The sequence below is a fragment of the Pteropus medius genome, unplaced genomic scaffold (genome assembly GCF_902729225.1).
Source record: "Pteropus medius unplaced genomic scaffold, Ma_sr-lr_union100, whole genome shotgun sequence".
Lineage (NCBI taxonomy): Eukaryota > Metazoa > Chordata > Mammalia > Chiroptera > Pteropodidae > Pteropus > Pteropus medius.
This window is the reverse complement of record NW_024356249.1, coordinates 14121033-14133543: the sequence shown is the minus strand read 5'-3', so window position 1 is coordinate 14133543 and position 12511 is coordinate 14121033. Positions and strand designations below refer to the sequence as shown.

At 37.7% G+C, this 12511-nt stretch overlaps 1 protein-coding gene across 1 annotated transcript in view; it reads right to left on the bottom strand.

Moving 5' to 3' along the window:
* The window catches only part of SLC13A1 (solute carrier family 13 member 1), a 90444-nt gene extending 86534 nt beyond the window's left edge, over nt 1-3910 (bottom strand). The window contains exon 1 of the mRNA XM_039861063.1: nt 3791-3910. Coding sequence (XP_039716997.1) covers nt 3791-3889 — 99 coding nt within the window. The 5' untranslated portion in view covers nt 3890-3910. The remainder of the gene's footprint in view (nt 1-3790) is intronic.
* Nucleotides 3911-12511: the final 8601 nt, after the last annotated feature.

Here is a 12511-nt window from a genome sequence, read left to right as displayed (position 1 = left end):
AAAAAAAAAAAAATGGAATAAGCATTACTAAGAGAGTTGAGTCACTCTAAAATAGAGTCAGGAGGCTATTAAGGAAGTGGGGCCTGTGCACATCTTGTGCCTCAGTTTTCCAAACTGCTATTAAGCTGCTAAACCTGTTGCTAAACTAAGCTCAAGGCTGAGTCATAAACATCCTGGAACAACCCCTGTCTGGACGCTTATGGACTTTACTTCCTCTTGGTAGTTTTCGCCTCCCATTTTTGTATACTGGAACTAACCCATTCCTGTCAACCTAGCCAGCAATCCCTCATTTGCATGAAAGAATTACATTCTGTGGTTTTTGCCTTTATAAACACTGCCTTTCTTTGTTCTCTTTAGAGCCCAGTTTGGATTGCTACCTGGGTCTGCCTCTCCTGGACTGCAATTCTTTTGCTCAAATAAATGCCTTTTGTTCTTTATTACAGACTGAACCTCTTTTTTGGTTAACAAGACCCATCACCAGTGGTTAGAATCACTGCAGTTTTCTACCTTCAAGATATTGAGTAGCATGAGGTCAATTGAGAAAATGGCTAAGCTATACCTCTTCTGTGATTTGATCAGTTTAAAACATTATCATGAAGAGAAATGCCTGAGTTGTTGATAAATGATTCCAAGCTACACTTTATGAAACTTTTCAAAACAGAGGGTAAACCTTTAAAAATACAAAATACAGGGTAGGGGAGTCGGGGCGGGAGGGAGGACACCGTTAAAGCATGAATTACGAGTTCTGGCAAAACCCAAGTTCAAATCAAGTTTCCACACATCTGTATGGCCTTTGTTGTGTCACATGTGTTTGAGAATCAATTTCTTCAAATGTAAATTAAGAATGATAGAACATATGTGATTATCTTGTTGGTTTGTAATGGTTATAAATAAGATAATTTAGGTAAAGCATTTGGCAGAATGCCTGGAACAGAAGCATGCTCTGCTAAGTTCTTCTCCTTCTCTTTGAATATTACATTGAAAAATCACTTAAAGTCTCTCATTATTGATGCCACATTTTGATTTGAGATGGAATTAAGGTAAGGGTTAAGGCCAGTCTATAAAAACAACTGAATAACTGGTAGGAAAATGAAAAAAAATATATCAGCCAATGATTCATTGTTGGTTCTAGATCGTGTAATTTTATTGTTTTTATAAAGCGAAATTGATGTTTTGTTTTGCTTGAATCTTTATTTATTCTGTTACTGTGTGTTTAGAAGCATAGGGTTCTCCAGTTTGGTAACCTGAAAGTTATAATAAACTGATTTGCATCCATGTCAATGTAAGCCTCTAATAAATTTTATACCCTCCAAAGTGCCAGATTATCTGGAAAAAAAATTCTGCTCTCATTGTAAGCAACAGTTAACATAATATTCTTTGAGTTTATTTATCACTTGATTGAATGATTAAATATGCATTTAAAGTAGCCTGATAGTTAACAATAAATTGCATCTACATAAAAGTCAGCCTTTACTTAAACTGTATTCCATCCAAAAGTAGTTTTTTTCTGAAAAAAGTTCTGCTTTCATTGTAAGCAACAGTTAAAATAATATTCCTTAATTTTTAGTTGATTAAAAATAAGTAAATATGCATTTAGAGTAACCGAAAAAAAATGAAATCATGTTATTGTTCTAGGAAAAATAACCCTCCTATTAACATTATTTGAGTTTTAACAAATGAGTTGATTAGAGGGAAAGGAAAGAGGAACACAGTTCATCAAATGCCAGGCCCCTAGTTTCCCCACGGACCTAACATACACTTGTCATAATACCTTGAAAAAAAATCGATGACTGCATTTCTTAGCAAGAATGTACTTTCAAGTTAATGAATCGTGCACTGAAATCATTGCCTTTTATTTATTTACTTGTTTTCTCTTTCAGAGTTTATATTCATTTTCTTTGAAAATTATGGAAGATAATCAAAGTTTCATGGGTTTATATGTCAAAGAAGCAGCATGAATGATATGCAATCATGGCCTAAGTTAGCTTAACTAGTTTAATTTCTTATTTTCTCTGCTGTAAGGACAGACTTATGCTGAAACTAAGTGGAGAAATACTACAATATAGCAGGTGTCCAGGATGAACCAGGATGTGCTCATGGTAGATCCAGCTAGGTCTAGGGGACATGGGACCAGGGGAGTTGGAAAGAGAAGATGCAATCTGGATGGATATAAGTTTTCAAAGGGGGCTGAGGGTGGTCATTCAGATTAGAGCCCTGTGTCTGAGACAAGAATTTGTCACCTGGTGGTTGCCAGAGACTCTTAAGGAGTGCTCAAGGGTAGTAGAGGGGGTAGGGAAGAGAGGGAAAGATTAGAGGCATAGAATTTGCAAAACAAAACCAACCAAACCAAAACAACTGACTGTGCCTGCTGTTTTCACTAGAAATTCTGTAAGAATGTGGCGGCTCAGAACAATGTTTAACCAAAAGGGATGAGGAGGTCTTCCCTCCATCCACAGTGTACTAGGAGGCCTTGGTGCAAGGAGAGGCCCGGCCTGGGAGGCTGCAGCTGGGTGGTTGCCCCTGGCAGGAGACAACCCACAGTTACAGGCAGCAGAGGCCAGTCCCTTTGACAGCTTTGCAGGTAGAGGACACCTTGGCGGAGTCGAAAAAGACTTTTCATGAGCTCACAAGAACTTTCCTCAGAGTCTCAGATTAGTGGCCACCTTCTGAGGACCCATGGTATTATAATTACAGCGATTCTGTTTTAATCCAGAGTGGCATAACCTTGATTAATGCTTGTTAGAGAAAAACATCAGAATGGTTCTCTTCTACTCAGAGAAAAGGCATCACGAGGTTATGGGAGTTACGCCAGCTGTGGAGTCAACACATTCAGGGAGACTCACACTGCCCCACTTACTGTATGCCAGCCACTGCTCATATTTAATGCACTTACTCATATTTAATTCTCACAGCAACACCGATACTATCCCAATCTTACATATGAAAAAAACAGAAGTACTGAGAGGTTAAATAACTTGCCCAGGACATGTAGCATGTACGTGGTAAATTTGAGACTTAAAGCAGAAAGCCTGGCTCCAGTGTCTGTCCTCTTACCAGTAAGTGATACTTGTCATGCCTGGAATACTGAAGGTGCCCACTAAATGTCTGCTTATTTAAATCATTTTACTAAGGGCTTAAAAATGTATTGAGTTTATCAATTTGGACTTAATAGACAGACTACATTTAAAAGCAAACAGAGAAATGCTTACAAGTATACCAAAATGGAATACAAGCTGGAGTGACCAGAAGGTAGCTTAGTAATGTATTAGATTTTAAGATTAACCAAAAAAAAAAAAAATTATTTCATGCTTTCAACATCTTCTTATCCCAAGAGGAAACTAAATTTCCAGGAGGTTCTGTGACCCATACCGAGCCCCAGAGCTGACAAGTGAATTGGTTTGTTCCCAGGACTCCCAGTTGTTCCTCCAGCTCATTCCTTGGTATCACATTTCTGTCTAGTCTCAGGGGAAGGGGCTGTGCTAAACCAGGATGCTCCCTGGAGATTAGTAACTTGAACTACAAGATCTCAAGGGTTGTAACTCTCATCTAGTTGACAGGAAAAGAATAAGTCTGATTGAATAGACTATTTAATTATTCTAGTTAATGACACTGAGAATCAACCAACGTTAACCACCTAGGAAGGAGAAAAATGATCAATGTACGAGCATCCTTCCTTCAGCCCTAAAGGATCACCACTCATTCAGCTCTGAGCCAGGCAATTGCACAGCAATAATGAACGACAATTAAATAAATCAGGAAGTCCACCAACCTGTTCTCCAGGTTCACTTACCTTGTTGCGGAGGATGATAGGCAAGGGCAGTAAAATCAATAGAGTAAAAACTATGAGGAGAAACCGGCGATAAACCAAAATATAACTAAAGAGTTTCATTGTCCTGAGTGGGTGCCTTAGATAGTGTTCTCCTCAAAATAAGGCAGATGTTAAGTAACCAGCCTGGATTAATATTTCTCTAGCTCATCCTCTTCACTCAGTGCCCTAGAATGACCAACGTGAGTTAAAATTAAATCTCAATCTTTATTGTTTTACTGTCACAATTAACTGGAGAGATAAGCCTAAGACTGCAAGAAATCAAAGACCATTTGCTGGTATGGCTTTTGAAAGGTAAAAGTTGTTCTTTTTCTATTTTCTGTGTTCACATTAACTGGAATATAGACTGGCAAAATAGTAAGACTGGCTGAGTTTGCCATCAATGAGGCCCCTCCGGCCCTTTTGATGTCTCCTGACTTCCAGGGCTCCCTAACGGAAGGAGTTACTGCACTTAGGTGGTGCCTTGAGCAAGTCTCCACTGGGTGCCTCTGCCGCCCTTCGAAGGAAGCTCATTTTTGACACGTGAATTGAAACAGTAGGAATTTCAGTGTGTGGTAGTGTGAAAGGGAAGGGGTTTTGTACAGACGGGTTTCTCTGGGGCTTCTCAGACACCGTACTGAGTGAGGCAGTGTTCTGCACTGCTCACGTGAAGTGTGACTCGGAGAACTCCTGACCTCTCCCATTCGGAATCTTCTGTTCTCATTCAAAAGATAAAAAACCCTGCTTCTGACATTGAATAGCATTTTCCTACCCAGTAACACACTCGATTACACAATGATTTCTTCACTGTTTGAAAGCAAAGTTCTGCATATTTCCTGGACGCTGTTGCTGCTTTTGATAAGAAACCAAAAGTCACTGTGACTCCTTATAAAAGCCTGCCCCTGTAAGACTTTTCCAGGATTGAGTTGATACTATTGTGCTGATACTGACTAGATAATTACAAGGGAATCTGCACAGAGATGAGTCATTCGGGCCATCCTAGTGTGTGTGTGTGTGTGTGTGTGTGTGTGTGTGTGTGTGTGTGTGTGTGTGTGTGTGTGTGTTAAGATGGAGACTGTTCTGACAGTGATATGAAGGTTGCATTTTGAAACTCCTCAGGGCTAGGAACTCTGTTTTTCATTGTGCTATAAATTGATCATCCAATAAACCTCAACTAAGCAACTACTGTGCTCCCAGCCCTGGGTATAAACAAAACACATTTCCTTCTATAATTTATAGTCTATTTTGGGGGGCATAAATAACTTTACATTTATCTAATCTACACTTAACATTTAAATCTTATTTCTAATTCTACGCGAATGTAATTCTGCTTTCTTTTCCCATCAGGAAAAAGAATTCTTTCACCAACTCTCCCTGTATTATTAATGTAAATGAAAAAGTACTTTTTTTCCCCTCTAAAAGTGTAAATTTCTAAAGACATCACATATAGTGATTCAGGAAAATCAGAACAGTAAACGGAAAAAAGTCTCCAAACCAGAGAGGCATATTTTACCTTGAATTTCTCAGATGAAAGAGAGGGTAATTATAAATAATAATAGTAATAAACCGTGAGCAATAATAGGCAGTAATAATAGTGTTACAAAACACATTAAAGGAACTGAGTTACTTGAAACAGCTTCAATATTTATTTTTTCTATATAACAGATCACTGCTTTTTTTTTCCCACTATTTTTTTGAAGAAAATGTTTCTGTTCCCTGATTTCCTTAGGCCACCTGGTGAGAACATTTAAGCCTCACTTTCTCCTCTGAGAAGATTTTACTTTGTGACATGACACCAAAAGTAAAAAGGCATTCATGTGACATTTAATGGAAATGAGGAATTTACTGTGCAGGGAACAATAGTACTCAAACCAGACAGAGGCTGAAGGAAAAGCACTTGACATTTGTCAGCACCTGCTTTCTGTGCCCTATTTTCCCTATTCTGGTGCCCATTTCTCACTAGACAAAGGTTTGCAGGACCCTCCTATTATGGCCTGAGGCTCTAGCCAGTTTGATCTTCTGTGGGTGCCTCTTATTATAAAACGTTTCCAGTTTTTCTTTATGTCCATCCAGCCAATCTCCTGTTCCTCAGCAGTTTTCTCTCTACTGCCGTAGAGAGAAAAGATCTGAAAAATAATTCACATTGAACACGAATGACTAATATGGGCTGCATACCTCTGCAAGAGTTACCAGAAAACGAAACTCTAACAGGAGACTCTGGGTCCCTTGGAAACATATCTCAGGGTGTCCTTCAAATGACAGCGCATTGTTAATCAGCCCCACAATTAACATTCACCTCTTTTTTTGTAAAAACAAAAAACAAAAAACAAAAAACATAAATATCTCTTAATGCATCACAATTGTTCTGTTTTATCTATCTGACCTAAAATGTACCTACTATGCCATTGCATAATCATGGATTAGTTCATTTAAAACATGTTCTTTACAACTATAAAAAAAAAAATAGGAAATATTGCTCATTCATTCATAGGTATCTACTCTGTGTCTGGGAGTTTACATTTACCACCTCAGTTAACCCTTAAAACCCAATACTAAGTGTGTATGTATGTATTGTTATTATTATTTTCATTTTACACAGTTGGAAACTAAAAGTCAAAGAGGCCAAGTAAAATACCCCAGGTATGTAGAAGTGATATAATAGTGATTAAAATCCAGTACTTTCTGGCTCCTAAAGCAATGCTGGGTTTTTTTTGGTACTATGTCATGTGCCTACCATAAGGACTATTAATTTGATGCTAAACACTAAAATCATCACATTAAACACTAAACCATCACATTTAGAGTTTGTATACAGGCACAGGGTTTGGTTGGCTAAGGGACTGTAGCTCCAGAGCTTGCTCTCTCTATGTCCATTGAATCTTATAGTTAGACATAACTTATGTGAAACTCAGGTTCAGGCATAAAGAGAAAGAAAGATTCTTTCTTTATATATTCTGGGTACCTTCACAAAGAAGTTCGAATGTCCAAGACGCTTAAGGTATGTGGACAATCAACATGAGGGCAACGGATACCAGCTTTCAGGCAGCTTCTCTCAGGTTTGTTTTCCAATTGTCTGTTTGTTATGCCACATTTACTTCTAAATTTGTGCTGTGCTTCAGACCTTTCCCTCTTCCAAGAAATAGCCTCCCTTCTCCGTCTTTAAATTCCATCCATCCTTAATGTTAAACCTTGTAGACTCATCTCAAATCCACTGCTTTCTACAAATCCATCCTGACAATTCCAGTCTTTGCCCAAATTCCCAAGTCCTGACTTTCTGTGCAGTCGCCCAGGAGGGCTCCTTGGTTCAACTGTATTCAGACAATCTGGGCGCTTGACAAAAATACAGATTTTCTGCTCTATTAGATCAAAATGGAAATCTTCATATTTCATTGGCATCCTATATAGTTTTATGTGCACTAACATTTAAGACTCAATGAGTTATTATCTGTAAGATATATTTTGCCCTGTGAGTAGACTGACTTACATTTTTCACTATTTTAATAATGCATGTAAGTCTTAAATCTTCAATAAGATTGTTAACTCTTTGAGTGGAGAGGACATTATGTTACTTCCCTTATGTCCCTAGCAAAGTTCTAGGGACAAGTGAATACTGTGAAAAGTTTACTTGTATTATTTAAACATAGATAAATAAAAATCAATTAGCCTCATTGCTTATATAATATGACTTACAAAACCAGTTTATTAATAGAGTATTTAAGTTTACAAAGAGATATGGCTTATTCAACGGGGGAATATTTATTGCAAATGAGCTCATAAAAACTTAAATGAGAAAGTACATATGCTCAGCATACATTTTGCTTATGGAGGGAAAATAAGTCAAAATGCTTTTATTGTTGGTGAAAGCAGCCAGGTGAATTTGTACATAAAAAGACACCATGTTTGCTTCAATTATGCATTCCTATTTTCATTCTTAGGATTTTTAGGGTTCAAAGTGCATGTCAGTTTTAATTGATTGCTATTGTTGATGCTATCAATTCAAAGAATGTAAGTCAGATTTTCTCCTGACAGTCATTTGTTTCTTAGCCTGGACTAATCACTAACTCTGAAATTCAGTCTTGGTGAATCCCCCAACTTACATATTCTGGTTATCTTCATAAATTCCTAAACTTCCAGACACTGCTCTGGGAAGATTTTACTCTTTGAGTGGCATATGTGAGCTGTGCCCAAAAGCTTTTTTAGATACTATGGAAAATAAAATCATTCCCCACCCCACCTCATTTTAACTGGCATCCAGAGTCATTTATCTTGGAATTTTTAATGTTTTCAATTTCTTCATGTTCGCTTCTCTATTCCTTAAGATGATGAATTGATTCTCTTGATGAGAGTGAAATGTACAGATAATATATATATATAGTAAAATTTCCGGGTGCACATCAATTAACTGCACCAGTTTTCTTTTTAATTTCCTAAAATAAAGGAAAAAGTCACTTTCTGGAGTAGGATAATCTACCCTAGAGATTCTAGATTCGTACAAAAGTCCCTGAACACCTAAATTGGTATCATTTATTATTAACTCCAACTTCAATAATCATTCCTCCAACGCTGTGAAGTAAATGACTGACTGAACAGATGAAGATTGAACTGTGTCCTATGAGGTGAGGACCTCAGCACCAATGAACCGAGGAGCAAAGCAAATTCCAAAAGAGGAGGCCCTGTCTCTAGCAGAAACCGCAGTCGCCAGGACACCTGAGCACTGAAGCCCAGACGTGACCAGTCACTCCCTCTACCTGAGTGTGAGGAATGTTCTTCTCTTGACCAAGCCTCACCATATCTTTTACCGAGGCTCTCTGAAAGATGAAAGAGAAAAATTCAGGGATGAAGGGAACAAGGGCAGCAGAGATGTTGGGGAAAAAACGGAAGAGATGAAAGAAGATTCTGGAATACTTAGCACACGATTAGAAAGGAAGTTGATTAAAACTACCCTAAAATGTCTGGAACTCTGTTGATTCCCACTCCCTCCCTGCTTATTCCTCACTCCCCTGCGTCACCTTATATACAGTCATATTCTGGTAGTCTTGACACACAGGGCATCATTATAATCCTCATGAGAATGTGTAGGGGATTCAGAGGTGAACCCAGGGTTCCTAGGTGTAGCATTTATCGTCATCCCCTGGATGGGAAGGCAGGCCAGGTTTAAGGTGCTCTAGGAGGATTGCTATGACTCTAGAACTCTTAGAAATGGAAGCCAACGAGCTACCGAAACAGATCATGTAGAACCACCATATAACCCCAGCTGGTCCAAACGTTCACTCCTCTTGTTAAGTCATGAGGATTCCATATAGTTCAAATCAGGCAGTCAAAAACTGCTTTTAATTATAGCTAGAGAGCCCAGTTTCAAGAAACTAGTCACGTAAAAATTTTCCCTGGTAATCTCAGTTCTGCTATGAATTCACTGTTGCTCACAGCCAAACGTGTCTATTTTCCAATCTCAGAAAAGAAAAAAAGGTGTTTCTCTCACTGTGTTTACCACCAGAAATATTGTCCCTTTGAGCCTGGAATATCTCTTGTCCTTGATGACAATGAAAAGATAAAGTGATTTCATTTTAAGTGCAGTAAGTAACATTGACACAATCCAGTTTACTGTCAGGCTGACCCATCTTCCTTGGAATTTACTTTTACCTGAGTGTAGAATACTTTACAATATATCATTAACATGAATACAGGAAGTTAGCCAGGCTGCTCTTTTGCAGTAATTTTCTGTTGGCATAGCTACAGCATTCAGCGCTCTTCACTACCTGGCGTATTATTTGGTTTTGGTGGCTTTGGGTTCAAAATGGTTGTTGACAGAGGAAATTCATTAGTCAGGGGGAGGAAAGGTATGCCTTGCGACTACTTATGATCTTATGAAGAAACATCAAAATTTATTCTGTTATTTATGCTTACATTTTTTTTTAAATCATAGATTCACAGAGGGACATTTTCAGAAGAAGGTTTTCTTCTCAATTTATGTTACAGTTAAACTACATAACTGACAGACCATGAGGACATGGCTTACTTTATACTTCTGGCCTAGATAAACATGATATAAAATGGTAGTGGTGAAGAGTAGTATGAACCCTTGAGAGGTTTTTTTTAATTTTTTTTTTTAAAAGGCTAATAAAATAGACCCAAATAAAAATTCTTCCAGTGAGTGAATTGATGTGAATAAGATGCTGTGCCTTCACCAGGGAGCTGGTGAAAAAACGGAAGAGATGAAAAAAGATTCTGGAATACTTAGCACACGATTAGAAAGGAAGTTGATTAAAACTACCCTAAAATGTCTGGAACTCTGTTGATTCCCACTCCCTCCCTGCTTATTCCTCACTCCCCTGCGTCACCTTATATACAGTCATATTCTGGTAGTCTTGACACACAGGGCATCATTATAATCCTCATGAGAATGTGTAGGGGATTCAGAGGTGAACCCAGGGTTCCTAGGTGTAGCATTCCCCATTCCATTGGCATGGAATGGGGAAGATAGCACACCCACAGCCAACGATTCCTAGTGGCTCAGTAAAGCATAAGACAAGTGCCCTGAGAGGCAATTAATTCTGACCGCTCTGTTATTTTTCATAACAATCTCCATTTTCATAGTCCCTAAAATAACTAATTATAAAGTCTCATGGCAAGTGTCTTGACCCGATATGGCATTCTCCAGTTTGGGAGAATCATAGTATCTCTGGTATGGAAAATTGTTCTAAGGCCCTGTGAAATATTGATGCCCAAAAGCCCATTTTTTTTTCAGCCTGTTCTTGAATGCTTCTAATGATGGATGACTCATCTCTCATTTCAAATTTTAATATTCCCTTTCCTTTTTGTTAGAATTTTTTCCCCTGACATTGGGCCAAAATTTGCCTTCCTGTAGCTTCCATTTACTGCTTTAATTCTGCTTTTGGGGAGCATCGGAGATAAAAATCAAACTACTCTTCCATATGACAGCCTTTATATACTTAAAGCCTTATCCATTTTGCTTCAGATATCCCTCATGTCTCAAATTTTAAGTCTCTTCACTGTCCTGGGCATGCTCTGATTAAGAACCTGGACTAGTTTTTTTTTTCCATCCCCTGCCTGGTTCCCCATGTCAGCTCTATTGCAGATGTTGTTCTGGATGCGGTACTTATAGGAACACAAGCTTCATTGCAGAACGTTTTGCTTTCCCCCATTACATTGCTGACATAGTTCGAGCTTATTACCCATTTGAAAATATTTTTCTATGTACTATAGCTAAGTAATCTCTATCTTGTCATCCTGATAGGTAAGGAAAATTTTCCCCATTAATTTCTATCTTGTTGGATTTTTACACGTTTAAATTGCCATGACTTCTTTCATTCATCACATAAACGTTACACACAAATTTAACAATAGTTCCCTCCATATTTTTTATCCCAAATCACTGATAATATATTCAACAGGTTCCCTTCTCCAGATACCTTCCTTTAAGTTGATGCTTTTACAGTAGAAAGCAGCTTTTGGATACTACCGCTAACTCTAGTCTCCTGCACTGTTTCCATTCAGTGGTCCATTCTGGAGTATGGCCCAAGATTGACACTGATGCACAGTTAATTTTACTTTTACACCTTTTACTTTGTCGACAGTCAGGAAGGCATTTACCTGTCTCCTGTCTTTGAGCACAAATACATTTCTTATAAAATTTTTGAAATCTACCTTCCCAGAAATTTAGGGCACACATCTGATTATGTTTACTCTTTTACTCCTTAGGTAGCAAAAATGCCAAAAAGGACATAAATGTTTTTTTTTCTAAGACATGTTACTTTCAATTTCACTATCCAATTCTTCCTATATACTTTGAAATATGCATTTGTCTGGAGAAGAAGAGTTAGTAGTTATACTTATTGCATCATTCATTTCTCCAAAGAAAGAAGGATTACCCTTCAATAGTTATTTGAAAATTGGAAATGTTCCTATTTTCTAGAAATAAAATGTTATCAGTATTATGCATGTGTGAATGCACAACTTTATAAACAAACACTCAGGAAAACACATGTGGAATTGGTATGAACCTAGTAGTATCAGAAACCACTAGCATATCTCCTCCTGGCCACTCTTTCCTGTCTTTTCTCCTCTAGGGATATTATCTCCTGGGAAGACACAGCATCAGTCACTCGGGAATTTCAGCAGAGGCTGCTGGGAAAGAGAGAGAGTCTGGACCAAGAAGAACTACAGTTAAGAGAGTGACTGGATCTCAGATTCTGAAATTATAAAAACCCAAGAAAAAAAAATCTTTTTCAAGACTGTGGCTATATAGCCTCCTATCACCTTTCCTCATGGCCAGATTACTTTTCTGTGGGTATCCCCTAGATAAATAAATTTACTTTCGTAGGCTTCACTATTCTCCCTTTAAAAATCAAGGATTTGCATTATGTGATCTCACATCTCTTCCAACACTTTCATCTCTGTTTCCAGGACTTATTTATATTCAAAGAATTACTTTTCAGTACATAGATTAAAATTTTCTTTAATAAATAAATGTAGAAATCTCAAATGTAGAATTCTCAAAAATTCCCAGAAAAAGATAGCAATTTCTAACTTTTGATGTTACATATCTTCTGAAAATAAAAAAAAGCAGTATTAAAAATATAAAAGAAGCTATCCAAAGTCAATTCAAACAAGTAGTCAACAGATTTGTCACCTTTCCATATGGAACCTCAGGAAATCCAATCTATACAGCATAAAGGAAACTTCAAG